We start from the raw sequence: 16,914 nt of genomic DNA on the forward strand, positions 1-16,914 counted from the left end.
CCTGCCGGGAGCGCGCGTGGACGCGGTGGGGCTCGCGCAGAGTTAGCGCGGAATGCAGGGGGTGGAAAGCGGGGGTCCGCGCGGCGGGACGCGCCCTATGGCTGACCCGGGAGAGAAAAGTTGCTCCTACGGAGAGGCAAAAAGTAACTTCCCTGACCGGGAATCGAACCCGGGCCGCGGCGGTGAGAGCGCCGAATCCTAACCACTAGACCACCAGGGAGGGCTGTTTGCAACCTTTGCTACATTCTCTCTAAGCCGAAGCACGGCGCCCCACGGGGTACTTTTTGTAATTAGCTGCTTCTCAGCTTTGCCGCTTATCTGCTCTGTGCTGCTCCGTGGGACAGAGCAAACCCGTTCCCTGCAGCCTCTATGCGAAGCCTCTCCATCTCGTGCTCCCCCGCAAACCACCTTGTATTTAGGCGCGGGTGTTCCCCAGCCCCAGCCCCTCCAAAGCAGCACCTTCTGATGTCTCAAGTGGCCTCTGACGTGCAACGAGCTTTCTCAAACCCTGTCCTTCACCGTGCATGAACCATAGGGGCAGCGGGGCTCCCTCTGCTGCCCTTCTAAACCCAAGAGCGGCTCCCAGCCCAACTCACACAGCCACCACTTCGCCTCCACGGTGACCGTTTCAATCAGAAGGAACTGCCGGAGCTTCCAAGCTGCTGATTGATTCCCCGTGGTCTCAAGCTGTGCACGTGAGCCAGCACCACAGCTGCTGCTTCTCCACCTTACACTGCCCCAGCTCCAACTGCTGTCACTGCTCGGGAAGCCCGAGGCACGAGCAGAAAAGGGAGCAATGTGACAACTGTGGTGCAAATGTGGGCTTGCCACTGCCAATTGAAAGAGAAAATCAGAGCACCAACACTTCTTAATGCATTGCTTCACGAGATGCAGGCAAGGCAGAGGGACGCTCCGTGCCTCATCCCCGCAGGAGGCCAGGACTTCCCTGCCAAGTTCACAGCACACACCTAAAAACAGACTTCGGTAGCATTACACAGAACAAGACAAAAACATTCACCCCGTTTTTCTCCCAAAGGAATGCTTTATTGACAAGATTCCTCAGAATTGATCTGTGAAGAGAAACAGTTCCAGACCCAATCTCCAGCAGCGCCCGTCTCACCGCTCCTCGCACAGAGGCCAGCTTTGGTCAAACAGGGCGGGCTGGGAAACGACACTCCGCTCTACTGCCAGCACATCTGCTGCTACTCACACTGAGGGTCCCCAGCAGGAGGGGAGCAGGGGTGGGGAGCGTAGGGATTAATCAGCAGAAAAGTGTCAAAACTTGCTTCTCTAAGGAAGGGTCAGGCAGTCCAGTCCCTTCGGGGTGATAAACCACTAAAGCTACCAGATATGTACATAGGCAAGCCTAAAGACCTGAATAAGTCCCACTTGGCCTCTAAGGCACAGAATTGCTCATTCTATATGGAGGTACCTTGCCTAGAATAAGCTCAGGCCTCTGTAAGACAACTCACAACTTATCAGCTCCCAAGCAATGAAGCCGGGCATCAAAAGAGCAAACCATCTGCTCTGGGAACCAGTGAGCTCTGCGACTCTCTGCTGGTTCTGTAAACCAAGGTTGCAGCTGGGGCTTTCAGCTGAAAAACCCACACAGTCACAGTCAGATGTACCAGACGGAGAGGCCCACAGAGAGCAGAGTCCTTCCAGTACAGCATAGTACTGCTAGCAACAGCTCTGTCCTTTTTAAACCTGGCCCTGTTGTTAGCAGCCTTCGGATTCCTTTTCCTCCAAGAACAAAAGCTGAGAAGGGAGAAGCAAGTTTTATACACCGGGCAATAGAGTGCACCACTGAAAGTTTACACAAAAACTGGCTCACAAGCATGCTGCTACTACTGTATGATGCAAAACTCCAGTGCTCAATATCCAGCTTTATAATCCTTACAGTCTTCTCTATAGAAAGAAAAAAAAAAAAAGAACAAGTAAAGCGTAAGGTGATGTAAGGCTTGCAATTCAGTTTCAGAGTCCAAGGGAGCATTTCCCTAACATGATGCCAAAGCTTTTGTTGTTGTTAAGCTTTAATTCTTTAAAGTTCATTGCATTTAAAAATAAAGATCTTAAGTTTTGTTAAAGCTAGAGCATTAGTGTAACAACGAGGCAGCTGCTAAGTGAAGTTTCCCTCTTGGAAGCCCAGAAAAACAACTGTTTGCCCCATTTAACAGACTGCTCCAACGAGAACCAGAGGAAGCAGTAATAGGAGAAGCCTGGGAGATCAAGGAGTAGCTGCACAGCAAGCCCTGAATAGAGAACGCAGCCAGAAGCTGAAGCTAAGATGCCCCTCCTCTTGGTTTCTCCTCTAACTGCCCTCCTCACACTGCACATGGCAATTTAACTGTTCCAAGAGACAAAAGAAGTGGAAAAATGCTTTTTCTACACCAGTGGCATTTCTGAGCTACTTTAGGGAAACTCCATCTTCAGTGCTCTCCCAAAAGGACAGCACAGTGATACAATTCATCTACAAACTTTAGTGTAAAATATTATCTGTGTACAAAACTTTGCATTCTCTTTATTTGACTTAGATCCAGCAGCAGTGTCTATGAATGAGTTATGGATCTCTCCAGACTGGCTCTCAGCCCCTTCATGGATTTGCATGTTGTCGCTGTTGTGAAGATTTGGGATGGAGGAGGCTTGCTCTTGGAGTCGTGCACAGCTGTGCAAAGCCACACTGCAGGTCTAGAAAGGAGCGTTGTCCTGGGGGGGCTTGTCTCCAGCTGAGGGGGACTGGAGGCCATCAGTGCTGTTTTCCCTGCTGCCCACCACTCTGGACTGAAAGGAGAGAAGCTAGTTAGGATAACAAGAAACCAGGACTGAGATTACCAAGCCAATCTCCCTCGTCAAGGTCAGCTACTGAAGAGCAAAGACTCTGTGCATCTGAGGAGCCATCTGCCTAAACAGTAGTTTACAAAACACTACGGAAATTCTAATTTCTGCTTAAGGCTTCACATTGTATATGTACAAGACAAAGCAGATGGTTACCTTTATGGTCCCAACTCTATCTTCAAATGACTTGAAGGTTGCCGAATTCCTTGAAGAAATAAGAATAAAAGAAAAATAAATCAAAAGAAATAAGCTCTTAAGTAAACCATACTTAACCACGGTGTGCCTGGGCTCCCTGCCTGTTCCCATGCAATGCTAGAACATCCACAACACTCACAGCTCCTCACATGTTAGCCCTTGGCACAAATGTCTCAGGCACACCAGTCAAAAAACCCCACGCACAAACTCTGAAGGAAAACATTTCTGCCACGTGCAATCTATTCATAAGCTAAAAAGTTGAGGGCAAAAAGCCCTAGCTGTCGAGGGAATCAATGCATGACATGTAGAGAAGAAAGTAGTCCTTAGTCCTTCAACTAAAAGCATGCTTTCTTAAATAATGGAAATGAAAAGCTGACAAGGGTTTCAAAAAAGGCTTCATCTTCCCACCTTGCATCCTGCTGGCAGGAAGGGGAATGGCCACATGGCTGAGCCTATGGGCAGCTGTTACACAGGTCATAACATCAGGAAATGCTCATAAAAATCCCAGTGTGATAAATCAATCAGCAAAGAAAGCCAGGTCAGTTGTTTGGCACTGACAGGTGGCTCTGCTGGACAATTGGTCATGGAGAGTCTTCTCCCCAGGATAGACTGCATAAGCACCATGAGCTGGGTGACAATAAGTCTTATCTCAGGTATTTTCATCCAAACCAGCACTTTACATTTCTGCCACAAAATAACATCTGTTGATCAGGAATGAGGATTAACAGAGAGAGGGCTTCTGTGGGTCTTGCCCAGCTCTGGTGATTGCTCCTCTCAAAGGATCGCCATCTCATGTAGCACAAAGGCACTCTGAGAAAGGCACGTAGATCCCGAGGTGGAGACAGAAGACTTAAGCTAGGATTCAGTATCAGCTGGGCTGCAAACGGCAAGAAAAAGGTTGTAATCCCTCCCTTCCTGGAACCTCTGAAAGCTGCAAATTTCAATTAGACTTTGGTACAGTTGCAACACTGCACTTAGTCCAAAAACAATGCAGGTGCTAACAACCATAAAGAGAGATGGAGTAAAAACAAAAACCCCAAATTACTTAAACTTCAGGGCACGGTTACCCCCATCCTCCGAGCAGGGAAGCACTCACACAAATCAGAACAAAAAAGCCACCAACAACAGTCAGCTGGAGTCTCCCCCCAACCCCACTGAGGAAACACGGGTGTTGTGACGTTACCTCATTGCTGGCATACTTATCGAGTGGCGAATGGAGTAACTGCTGCTCGGAAGCATTCAGAATAAGGAGGAAAAGGTTAAATGACAGTTTTAAACAGAAGCCACGCATGAGCAGCATGCCCTTAATCCTGTCCATACACAGGCTGCTGAGGGCAAGCTAGAATCCCTCTTTTCCCCTTCTTGACAATGAGATATTTAGAAAAGGGTTTTCCAGCTATGCCCAAGACATGAGAGGTCAGGTGCCAGTGATCAACGGCAGAAATTGAAAGCAGGGACAGCCCCTACGGGACAGAAAGGTGCACAACTGGTCTGTCTGTACAGAGCTACTCAAATGAGTGGGTTTTTACTAGCGATGGTTTCTGCCAACCAGCTGTCCCAATACAAAGCTGACAAAGGCAGAAAAAGCACGCAGTAAGTGCTGCCAGAAGGTACCCTGAGTTAGGTGCCATCAAAGCAAGCTGTTAGAAGCCGCTCAGGATTTAAGAAGAGCCTTCTAGCTGCAGCTGTACCATAAGGCAAGAACTGCAAATTGCAACCATGATACAAAAGTCTATTGCCAGGCACTGGACTGAGCTAGCTTTCTCAATCCGTGTCAAAAATGTAGGCAAGGCTTAAATCATCAGCTTCCCCTTTAACGCCTGCAAGGACTTGGCACAGAAACATCTGCTCTGAGAGCAACCTTGGAGATATCTTACCTAAAGGAATGCGAGAAGGGGTGAGCCCTGAGAGAAGCCGTTGACAGCAAAAAGAGAAAAGGGAAGCAACAGTCAGGCATTGTGCAGATCTGAATGCTAAATGCAAGGCAGCTGAGCAGGGACACGGGATCACGGGACAGTAAAAGCCATCTCCTTAGGAGGAAGCCTCTCAAAATAAATTAGAGAAGCAAGTGAAAAAACCAATTGCTTTTCATTAACTCACCCCAGACTAAGTGGTTTTCCATATGACAATAACAGCACCTAACCACACTTACCCACCCACTGCTTTTACTTGATTTTTTTTTAGAGCCTGTTTTCCTAAGCTAAGTTTCTACCAAGCGCTAGCTAGCTGATTTGATAAAATATTTCCTTCCCCTCTGGGCTGTGGCACAAGGACAGCAGGGCCAGGCTTTCTGGCTGAGACCTCCCATAACAGAGCCTGTGCGTTACCTTGCCAAGCCTGCCGACCTCAGAGTTACAGCTCAGAGAACAAACAGATCTCAGCGTAATAAAGATAAGAATATCTGGATAAAAGGTATCATGCATTCTCAACACACACACACCCGTTTTTAAAATGAATCATTTGCCACCACGTTGCCAGTTTCCACATCTGATTTTGCAATGCAGCACTCTCAGCTGAAGTTACAGACCAAGCTTTCCTACTGCCGCTACTAAGATTGCCAGGATGTTTTGAGGAGGCTTCTCCTTCTAGAAGCAGAACTTTATTCCACTTAAATATCATTTTTGTCTCTACAGCTGGAAGCAGTCACAGCAAGTTGGACGTGAAGTGCTTGGCAAGGAGCACAAGGGCTTTTCCTTCCAGTCTGAGCAATGACATTAGGCTTTGGGATTTCATTTCCCCTGTATCCAAGTGTTGGCAACACAGACTCCTCGAGATGCTGTCTGTGCGCCTGAAATAAATTAACTTCTACTTGCTCTTTGTTAAAGGAGAAGAACACAGGTAACACGTCCATGCAGCATGCTGCTCTGCATGCAACACCACAAGCACTGGTAGATCTGCAGACATCTCAGCAGTGACCCTTTTTCCTCCAATCGTCAGGATTTAAAATTTCTGTAAATTCAGGAGTTTGGGGGCTCCATCTTACAATAAATGTGCTTGTAGTATTATAGACAGTAGCGAACTCAACCAGACACCACAAAATGTACTGGGAGACAAAAGCACAAAGCTTTTATCTGACAAAAAGAAAACACCTTCAATTTGCAGTTTACTGGGGTCAGTAAAATGCAGGAACAGAACACCTAAAAGCCAGTTTACTTTTCAACTGTAAGTGGAGATAACAGAAAGAGCTGAATTGGCCAGGACTTACAAAAATCCCACCCATTAACTAAGCTGTTACCTGTGGCAATCTAATAGAGCAACAGCACTAATAAGAACATTTAGTGTACGGTTACTGCATTAACTTCACGATCTCTCCTTGCAATTACAACAGCCTTAACATTTAGAAGTATTTTTGACCAGAATGCAGCAACTCTGAAGATTTAACCCAGGGCCACGTTACTGTATTTCACACCATTTCAGTCCACACATTTCTAATGGAATTATGACTACGCCCTCTGCATATCTAAGGAGATTGCCCATTTATCACACCTTCCTTGTATTTATCAACCCGTGAAGGCTGACTAAACAAGGAAATCCCTTCTGTTATCTCAACACTTCCAGTGCTGGAAAATAAACCTTCGTTACAAGTGAATTTGTAGTGGAAAGGGAAAAAGCAAGTACAGTAACTGAGGTTGTAGTGTTGGCTATGAGGCCTGGAACAGAGATTCTTGGAACACAAAGACCATCCCCCAGCAATCAGAGAAGTGATCACAGCAATATGACAGACTTCACTCTGGAAGCTCTGATTGCACATCAAAACCATGTAAAGTTTCACCTGGCTGGGGTAGAAAATGAGCCAGTTCTTGCAGAAGCTTACACTCAGAGCTAAACTTTGTTCAGAACTAGAGATATCAAGACTTGAATACAGCAGAGAGTATTTCATTTATATATGCACAGAAAAACTGAAAGTCTTCTTAAAAAAATAATTATCATTACTGTGTTCCCCATAGGGCCATATATACAAGCAAATCCTCCTGAAATAAATTTGGCAGGGATATCCTCAAGAAGCTGCCTCTGTTTCCTCATACATCACCCAAAGTATTATCTATAAAAAGGAATACACGTTTTGAAACTGGTGACTAATGCTGAGCAATGCCATGGCTGCAATGGCCTGATGTGCGAGCAGTGAGCTGGGCCAGCACACACCAACAGCACTCCCACTGTGACTGTGTCAGCCCACCCCCACCACCAAGGCAAAGTTCCACTCCTCACTCAGCTGTGCATCCCTCCCTCCACCAGCTGGCCCAACCATTTCTGCAGCCACATGGTGAACTTGTTCTGCCAGCGAAGAGATGCCATGCTGACAAGATTGATCCTGCACATCTTCTGGTGGTAATGCTGGCTCAGGAGCTCCCCATTTGATCCAGAGCACAGTTCTCATCCCTTTGCCACGACAGCCTGACCAGACTGCAGAATTTAGAAGTTTACTTCACCGTTACCAGCTTAGGAAAAGCTATTACCACACCATAACATCTTGCACCAGCGTTCTGTCTGCTGATGTCACAAGTGATTATACAAAAATATCTTCTGCCCATAAAGAAGGCAATTTCCAGGACAGAAAAATTAAACCTTGAATACTGGAAGGAGTAGGAAGTCAGCCAGTCCTCTGCCAAATTCAGACAAGTGAGATGCTGAAAACGTTCACCAACATTACCCTCCAGGAACACAGTAAATGATTCAGTGGGGAGAGATCTAGAACAAATCAGCACTGTGTGATCAGAGGCCAACAAGTTCTTACCACTTGGGTAATCCCAGCCACAGTGGAATAGGAAATTCCCTACAAAGAACAACAGCTACCAGTTCAGTCCAAGATCTGGAACATCGCATTAAATTCAAGCTCTAAGAATTCCTCTTTAGTCATTTAGATAGACTGTAGGTTCAGAATTAACTCTCAGTTCCAAGTAAAGCATTAGGAAGACATTCCACGTGCAAAAACGTGCACAACACCATTAACAGAGAAACAATCTTTAGCTTACATTTCTGAAGACCAGGTAAATCACCAGTTCTAGCTTTGTTAGCTCCCAGAGCCAGAACCCCAGCCAGCAACTGAGGGAATCAGCTCTTAACTTTTCAACCAAGAGAGTTTTAAATATGCAACTACTTGAGCTGCTATCTAAAGGAATCTAAATAACCACCAACCATGAGAAATTTTTAATATTATCCTATCTTCTGCATCAGCTCATGTCTTCCAAACTACGTGACATAACCATGCTCAGAGGGCATGCTGCTCTCCTGCCTAGAAAGCTGACACGTAGGGTTTGGGACTGCATGATAAGCAGCATCCAGACTTTGTTCACTTTGAAGGACACAATAATAATCCTGTTCTAATCTTAAACCATTACACTGAGAAAATACACCTCCATCATACAGTAATGAATGGAAAACGCAAACTTTAATACTAGTTTCTTATATATGGTGAAAAAGCTGCAGTGAACCTGTGACAGTAAAAGAGGGAAGGGAGCTAAGAATGTTCTGCTGGTTCTGCTAAGTGGAATCACACTGTAATGCCTTGGAATGGGTTAAAGACTGGTTGAGGGGTAAAAAAGTGTTTAGTCTGTTCTGAACAATGATATATAGGGCCAACCATAAGAAGGTGGTTCATCAACAGCAGAGTGTTGCCAACTAAGCAGAAAAATGGAAAAAAAGCCTTGTTATTGTTTAAAGCTTCATTACTGTTTGAAACCAAGATCAAAGCACCAGAGCACAAAACAGAAACCTTACCTCATGTCCCCAAGTTTCCTGCTGATAACAGAACCTACATTGGAAAGGGCTGCTGAAGTCTTCTGTCCTGCTTGGGAAAGGGTTTCTTGAGTCTTCTTATAACTAAGTAAAGAAAAAAAAAAACCAACCAGTAAGCTGAACTAACAGGGTTAGGCTCTGAAAGCGAGAAGAATCCCCCAGTTTTAAAAAGGAGCCCACATTAAAGGAAAGAAGCTAGGTTAGTGAGCTGTACTAACTTCACTGAAAGAGCCCCCTCCAGTCTTACATGTATCTGTCTTGAAGAAAGCAACGAGTGTAGGATTAACCTTTCCATACACTAACTTCTGTTATGTTACCATCTTGATCACACAATCTTGAATTTGACAAACAATTGGGGGAAAAAAAAAAAAAAGCCAATTTTTCACGTGGCAACCTTAATACTATGGCACTGTAACCTATTTGCTCTGTTACTTTGGACACTGAGAAAATTAAGTGTAGGAATCAATTCTGTAATATGCCCTGAAGCAAGTAATAGGTTGTGGTGTCAGGGTATGGAGGATAGAGGCAAGACTAAGATCATTGTACAGAAAAGGAAATGCAAGAATCAGCATAACCTCTATAACCACAGTTTAGAATTAAATTGGCAGAGAAGTTTCCTATCAGTTACCATTAACCACAGTAAACAAGTCTGACAGTTCGCGTTTATCAGCTGATTACATTCGAGTTTCTGCAAGTGCTGAAGAAGTCAGACACTTGAGAACCTTTGTTTCCATCAAATGAGACATGTTTTAGGAACAAAGGTTCTTCAAGTCATTTTCTTTAACCGTTACACTCTAAGCTATTCCACAGCTGGTGATTAACATCCACATTTAGGGCATTCTTATAAGACTCAGTCTTGAAAACAAGTCCAAAAATTTAAGCCAAGTTTTCTTTTTCCAAGCACATAAGCTTGCGATGACTTTTTTGCCCAGCTACATTTAGCAGAAGGACACTTATAAACAGAACAGAAGATCCCAAGTTGGAAAGGAGCCACGAGGATCACCAAGTTCAGCTCCTGGACTCACCTCAGCAGCCTACTGTTCCCATCTCTGAGCTCCCAAGGCTTGAAGCCCACGATGACAGCTGTATCTGCTTCTCATTTGCTCCAAACAAAACATTCAGAACACCTGAACTAGATTTCAGCAATGCCAACTACATTTGTTTCTTTTGCTTTTTAGTTTTATCCAAGACCACAACCACCTATTTCTGATTCAGGAATGTATTCCCTCTTGCAATAGCTGGGCATGAATCCTAGGCTAAAAGCTTCTTCAGAAGAGGAGCATGTCAGCCCTCCTTTTGCAGTCTGGCTCCCTAAGCCCTGTCACTTAGAGCTGACAGAGACATGGAAGACCTTGTGCTCACTAAAACATGCTGTGCTCACTACAACTGCACTGCTTGGCACTCAACTCTCCCAGATTAGCACTGAGACCAGAGCAGCGATGAGAGGAAGAGTTTACAGAGGACACCATCACACCTCACACATGCTGGAAACTCTTTAAGTATTATGCTGAGTTTCAGCAGATGAGAGATTTTCCAACTACTTTTTCCACACTTGACAGCAGTATTCTTAAGGCAATCAAAGATTTAGCACTCAGGTGGTGCTCCTTTCCCCTGAACATGCTCCTGCATGATGCCAACACAACTATGAGCTGATATGGTGATTTAGATTAGGGAACCCACCTGGCTGAAACAGATGCTTGGAAAGGAAAATAAAGATAGCAGACATCAGTTCACCAATCTAGTCCTGCATCCACAGCTCCTACACACACAGGCACACCTCCACCACTGCAACACATGAGGCAGAGCCAGGAAAGCAGAGCAGAGACGAGAAGCTCCTTCACCCAGAACTGCCATCCATCAGGCAGAGGTGTGGAACCGTGTCTGTAACCAGGTTACAAAAGCCTCCAGTGCAACTGAACTGCACTCAGCTCTGACCCAGAAGTCACAGCTACCCTCCTGCAAGTGACACAGCTAGGTATGCCATCTGTACAAACTCAGTCATTCACTTCCTTCCCTCAGTGCTACTACAAAGCACACTGGAATAACCCAAATCTGGGAGCAGTTAAAAGTATGAGCTTTGATAAACACCTGTCTACACCAACAGGCAACTGGCTGCAGAAGCTGCAGGAAGGTCTCTGCCCTGAGGTATTCATTCTGCTGTACTCACACATTTCATTGCATCCCTCTCCTATAAATCCTACCAGAGAAGAGCCAGACACGAATCCTCAAATCCTTCTTTATCCCCAATACCAGCCTCCTCCCGCTTGCTCTTATCCAGCAATACTATCTGTACCAATTAAGTCACCTTGCGTCCAGTTTACCACAAAACCAAAGCTACAGACAGGGCTGACTTTCTGACCTTGCCCTACTGCACACAAAGGGCAAGTCAAGCTCCAAGGCCAGAGCAGCAGCCACCAGGAAATTCAGCAGAGCACAAAAGCACATTAAGGTCCCGGGTCAGTCAGGAAGCTTGTAAGCTATTAGAGAAGCTCCAAAACAACAGGAAAGAGGATTCATTTACACTGAAAACCTCTTCTTTGGTTGTCTTGAACTTGGCTCCTAGCATTTACCAAGCTTTAGGGAAAGGAAACTGTTCAGTTTCTGAAACACTGCTGGAATTTCACATTTCAAGCCCCCTGGTCTCTCCCATTTAACTGGCATCTACCTTGTTAGCATGAATTGCAGTGCTGCCTAGTGCCAAAGCAAGCAGGAAAGCTGGCATGCCACAGCTATTCAGGCCTTGAGCACACTCCAGAAGCACGCTTCCGCCATGTGCTCTGGTGCTCATTGAGTGCAAGGAAACAGATATAAAGAGAAGTTTTCTATTCCAGCAGGCACACCCAGAGAGGAACTCTGATTAAACACCACTGCACTCAGTCACACTGTTGGCGAGCGTAAACACAAAGTCACTCTATTTAAAAAGTAAAATAGTGACTATTTACATTTTCTTAATCTAGAAAACATTCACAGAACATTGAAAATGGAACCTGCATACACGAGTAGTGTCAAAAAACAACTTTCACCTACCCTCATCTTTTACCTGTCTAATGAAGAAAACCCTCTACTCACAAGCACTGGAAGCAGGAGACCAGCCTCAAAGGACTGAATTTCATACTACCCCAGAGAACAGGAACATCCTGCTTACCTAAGACCCACCTTACCATGGTTAAATCAGTTCAGAAAGCAACAACACAACCTACCTGCTTCCACTGCACTGCTGTAAAGGACTTCCCCTATATACAATGCCATGGATGCAATGAGAAGGATGAAGGCCAACTTCTGAAATATGCTTCTGTAATTCAGCCCAAATGAGAATTTAATTCCAGACACTTAATAAAAACACAGCTAAGAGACTTTTGCAGCCAATGAAGGCAGTACAACAGCTGTGATGTTTAAGCTGTTCACATTTGGAGCCTTAAAATGTCAGAACAGCCGCCTTGGACACTAAAGCTTAATTTGTTCTCATCAGGTACCACAGCTAAAAGAAGAGCTCTTGCTCCCCACAGAGCATGCTGAGGGGTGACGAGAAGAGATCAGGCTGACTATTGCACAGCTCATCAGTTGAAGTTACAAAACCTGGCATGCAGCTCAGGTACCCAGTGGCTTCAGCCAGTTCTCCGAGAGCAGGCAGCTGTTTGAAGAGTATCACTTGAACCACAGTGAGATCATTCAAAGACTGACCTGAAAGAAAAGCGCTCCCTCTCTCAGAATAGACTTTTATTAGGTTAAAAAAAGTGAAGGCTAGAAGAAAGAAATGCTTAAATAGATGTAGTGAAAGGACAGGACTGCGAGCAGGGGCACAGAAAAATCAGTGGTAGCAGACTGTCATGAAAGCATTTGTTAATGCTGAAGGTTAAGACACTCACGCTTCTGATTGAGTTAATTTTTCATTCCAGTCCTCCAGAGTGCTGCTGGCTGAAAGATATCTACAAACACAATGGAGGTTAGATACAGTGCCAAGATTCATGACTGATGCTTTTTCTGACCGCTGTCTTTCTGACTTTCCACATTAGTGTCTCTGTACACTTACAGCATTGCAGGTTTCATTTCTCTGATAACAGCCTTCCCCCTTCTCTGCTACAGACAGAAGAAAAGGAGCTGTTCTTTGAGAGGCAGGAAGACACCCAAGCTCTGGTTTCTTTCTTATCCAGACACCTCCAAACACTGTGCACAAGGAAAGTCTGCAGTTTAGAAGGCGTTGGGAACTGAAAGACTTCAAATCTTCTGCTCCCTTCATAAATACAGCATGGCAACCAAACACCAAAAGTTAAAAGCACACAACAGTGAATTGAGCACAGAGCCAAAAAATCTGATTGCTGTCCCCAAAGCTGTACTTTACCTGTAGAGTATGAACTGGACAAGTTGCTAAACTGCACTTCATTCTCTCATCTTTAGAAATCATGCTTATAATAAATTATCTTTGGGATTGTGAGAATTAACACTAAATATACAGAAAAACTAAGTGCTATAAAAGCATCTGCTGCCAGCTTAGACAACATGTAAAAGTGCTCAGAGGAGATACATTGCAGGCAATTCCTGTCAACCCTGGAAAATAACTATGCCTAGTCAGATCAGAACTGCTGACAGGAAGCTCCTAACTCACATTCTCTCTTAGCTAAATAATCGCTTTCTTAAGCACAAAATGCAGAATGGAGAGAATCCTCAGCACAGAAAACAGTCAAGGTCTCCTTTATGTTCAGTTATGCAAGAATCAAAGTGATTTGTGACTAATGAAGAGAGGTCTAACATGACTAAAGAATATATTCTAAAGACAAAAGCAGGCAGCAACATTTAGCACCTGCTTGTATATATTGCAAAGACTAAAATGAATTGCTTTCTAATGCTCAACAGCATTCAGAAAAGTTCACATGCATCAATCAGAGTCACAGCATGGCAGCTTTCAAAGCCTACTGCACATATCTGCATTTGCAAAGCCCCTATTTTCAGCTATGGGCAAACGTCTTCAGGCATCATATTTACACTGTGGCCAAACAGAAAGATAATATTCAAACTGAAACTACCACATCTGATGAGAAAAGAAATAATTTCACAGTAAAGACAGAAGTTCACTAGTAAGATACCTAATTACAACAGATTAGTCTAACAGTGATCAGTTAAAGTCAAACTGTGGTTGATTTCTTTCACTATTTTTTAATCAAATGTGGTTTGGTAACTGATTGGAATTTTTCTTCAGCAATGGCAAGACAAAATGATAGCAGTAACTTTTACTCATCTCCTCTGCAACTGAGGAGTGCTTATAGCTGAATATCAAGCATGCTGCTAAGAACAGAGCTTTGCTATGCCTCCAGCTCCCAATCAACCCCTGATGCCTGTGAGAACGAGGAGCAGCACAAATGGGGAATGCAGCAAGGAGCATGAAGGTGTTGCTGAGGAGCCCGAGGCACTCACAAGTCAGACTGTGTCACTTTGTCATTCCACTCTCCAAGTTTCTCAGATGTTCTCACATAACTAGAAACAGAAAGTGTTAATGAATATAACTTAAAATATTCATTTCTAGAAGACAATGACACATTTCAGTTACAAAGTAGTAACAGAAATTGAACGGGGGATAGGAGGGAAGATGAGGAAAAGAATGAACAGTGAAATGAACAGCTCAAAGACCTGCCCTGCTGATGTAATGTCAGTAACTCCAAATTCCATTTAAGTTGCATGTGATTTTTTAGACTGAATTATATCCCTCTGGGTACCCAAGGGCCCTCTGCATTAGGCAGCTGTGCTCAGATTTACCCCGACTCTCCTTTTGGCACTGTCAAACAGTGCAGCAATCGTACACTTTGTACCTGTTTAGAAATAGTCTTAATTTCAAACCTTCATTAGGTGCAGATGTCCCTGCATATGGCATTCATAGCAGAATGATGCTACAGACTTTTTTTCCTAGGAAGTGCAGGCTTTTTAATTCAAGGTACACAGCCCAAGAAACAGTTGCTAAACTAACATACAGCTAACATTCTCAACTAACACTATGCACTACTAAGTGAGCTCTGGCATTTTTTGCACTTCTCTTTGAGCTTGAGCTCAGAACGAGGTAGCAACAGTCTGTCTCTCAAAGAAATGGGCAGAAACAGACAAACTGAACTGTTGAGTAGTGAGCAAGGTCTTTAACATCGTGCAAGAGAGCATCCAGCAACAAAGCATTCAGACCACAGATATGAAAGTTGTTTATGCTGGCACATGAGATCCATTCAGTTCATTGCATTTTAAAAACATCTTTTACTCTATGTACCTGTCAGAGCAAAACCCTCCAGCCAGTTGGGAAAAGCTCTGCAACATGCTGCAGGGAAATAACTGCTATAGTCACTTTTTCATGTGAAACACACGTCACAAGCAACACTTACGCGTTGGAGACTTGTACATCATGCCAGCTCTTAGACAGATTTTGCTTCAACCCATCCAAGGGAGTCAAACCTAGCTTCCTCTTCAGCTCTCCACAGTGCCTCTCTTTAGCAGCCAGAACTTGTCTGAGAGTACCAATTTCTTCTTCAACCTTAGAAAGAAACAGATGCATATCTCAATACCACTGTTTTCTAAGATTCTGGGAATTAAGCCAACTTTCCACCTTCCTGAAAACCAGCACAGTTTCATTAACGTGAATGTAAAGAACTGGTAGGAATTTCGGGTGCACACAGCAATTCAACTAAACATCAAAGGTGTTGGAACAGGAGGCATACGGCTCACCTTTCAGCTACAAAAACATATAAGAAGCCTGTAGTGGTGTTTTAATGGCACTAAAAGAACTCATTCCCTGCACTGTAATTTCAACAGTAGATACTACCTAAAAGAAAAAAAATAAATTACCAATACTCATTTAGCTAAAGTTTCAATCTTATGATTGTTTTCCTCTGATGTCATTACAACAAAGAGCTTTTCCTCAGAGATCTTTCTTACAAGATTTTCAGAATACTCTGGAGCAGTTTCAGGACAGAGAGAATTCATTCCTACATCTTAATTAATGAAAGTTTACCAAGGCCTGCACGGCCATTCAGAACAGTGAAATCCTCCCTTGCTAAAGCATGCAAATCAGAAATCCAGCGTGAGATTATCAAGCCTAAGAAGGAACAAGCAAAACTACCTTCAGCTATATTACACATACAAATTATAAACTGAACTTTAAAACCCACAGGGTGCCTAAAATTTGAGATGTTACATTACAAGCTCTCAGCTTTAGAAAAGCATAAAGGAATCTAAAACAGCCGCCCATAAAATGTGATAAATATTTAAGAGAAAAGGCTGAAGAAGAAAGCACCTTAAGTACCCCATTGTTTCAGCTTCCTAAGGAAAAGGAGTTATGTTTGCATACCGCTCACCTAAAGTGCTGTTTTCCTGCTTAGAGCAGAACTAAAATTAAGCCACTTATTTCTCCAGGGCTCCACATTAAGCAGTTCTGTGCACGAGCAGAGCAGGTGGTCTGAAATACCTGCCAGCTCTGTGCAATTTAACAAAGAATGCAGAGATCCGTAACACCACCGTAAGTTCTTTCTTTACTATAAGAGTGGTGAGGTGCTGGAACAGCTGCCCAGAGAGGCTGTGGATGCCCCATCCCTGGAGGTGTTCAAGGACCAGGCTGGATGGGGCCCTGGGCAGCCTGGTCTAGTATTAAATGGGGAGGTTGATGGCCCTGCGTGTGGCAGGGGGTTGGAGATTCATGACCCTTGAGGTCCTTTCCAACCCTGGCCATTTCTGTGATAAGAATCAAAAAATGCATCCATCAAACCCCCGTTTTTCCCTCCCAGCAGGGCAGGATCCCGGGCTCCGGTTTTACCTTGGCGATCTCAGCCCTCAGCTCCTCCTCCTCAGCAGCGCTCAGCCCCTCGGGCGCTGCCGTCCTCGCCGCGGCCGCGCCGTCCACAGGAACGTCCATCATGGCATCCGACAGCAGACCTTTGTTGGGAGAGTTAAGGTTGATATCTGTCACAGACGAGAAGCACACAGCACACATAGTGAGCAGCCAGCAAGCGAAGCACGATATGCAAACCTGGAGGGGAAAGGTGAAGAAAAGGGCCCTCTGCTCGCAGACAAAAAAGGAACAGAAACCCTCAGCCGAATTCCCCGCACGGAGCAGAAGCGCCGCGCTCTGCAGACCGAACAGAGCGGCCGCGGCACAGCGCCGGCCCGAGGGAGGGGAAGAGC

General features: G+C 44.6%; 1 protein-coding gene and 1 non-coding gene across 8 annotated transcripts; both read right to left on the reverse strand.

Moving 5' to 3' along the window:
* Nucleotides 1-148: 148 nt before the first annotated feature.
* On the reverse strand, nucleotides 149-220 carry TRNAE-CUC. Its single transcript has one exon. It is a non-coding gene; the product is annotated as a tRNA-Glu (tRNA).
* An 802-nt stretch (nucleotides 221-1,022) lies between these two features.
* On the reverse strand, nucleotides 1,023-16,760 carry TPD52L2 (TPD52 like 2). 7 transcript variants are annotated; one of them, XM_010722376.3, is made up of 9 exons: nucleotides 16,547-16,751; nucleotides 15,123-15,271; nucleotides 14,176-14,235; nucleotides 12,633-12,692; nucleotides 8,749-8,850; nucleotides 4,908-4,934; nucleotides 4,214-4,255; nucleotides 2,992-3,040; nucleotides 1,023-2,781 (listed from the first exon to the last, which is right to left on the reverse strand). In XM_010722376.3, the coding sequence occupies exons 1-9, from the start codon at nucleotides 16,721-16,723 to the stop codon at nucleotides 2,689-2,691; spliced, it is 759 nt and encodes a 252-aa protein (XP_010720678.1). In that variant the 5' UTR covers nucleotides 16,724-16,751; the 3' UTR covers nucleotides 1,023-2,688. The 7 variants fall into 7 exon arrangements, with proteins under 7 accessions (XP_010720678.1, XP_019477746.1, XP_003212107.2 ...); XM_019622201.2 differs by lacking the exon at nucleotides 14,176-14,235 and having other exon boundaries at nucleotides 16,547-16,760; XM_003212059.4 differs by lacking the exon at nucleotides 12,633-12,692 and having other exon boundaries at nucleotides 16,547-16,738.
* Nucleotides 16,761-16,914: the final 154 nt, after the last annotated feature.

The sequence above is a fragment of the Meleagris gallopavo genome, chromosome 22, assembly GCF_000146605.3.
Source record: "Meleagris gallopavo isolate NT-WF06-2002-E0010 breed Aviagen turkey brand Nicholas breeding stock chromosome 22, Turkey_5.1, whole genome shotgun sequence".
NCBI classification, from domain to species: Eukaryota; Metazoa; Chordata; class Aves; order Galliformes; family Phasianidae; genus Meleagris; species Meleagris gallopavo.

Excerpts from the sequence above, each read along its gene's own strand:
- TPD52L2 (XM_010722376.3), bottom strand. The coding sequence starts at position 16,723 with ATGTGTGCTGTGTGCTTCTCGTCTGTGACAGATATCAACCTTAACTCT. Across the intron at positions 4,935-8,748 it reads AGGAAACTTGGGGACATGAG|GGCTCACCCCTTCTCGCATT; the intron begins GTAAGGTTTCTG and ends GGCTTCTCTCAG. Across the intron at positions 3,041-4,213 it reads ATAAGTATGCCAGCAATGAG|GAATTCGGCAACCTTCAAGT; the intron begins GTAACGTCACAA and ends TATTTCTTCAAG.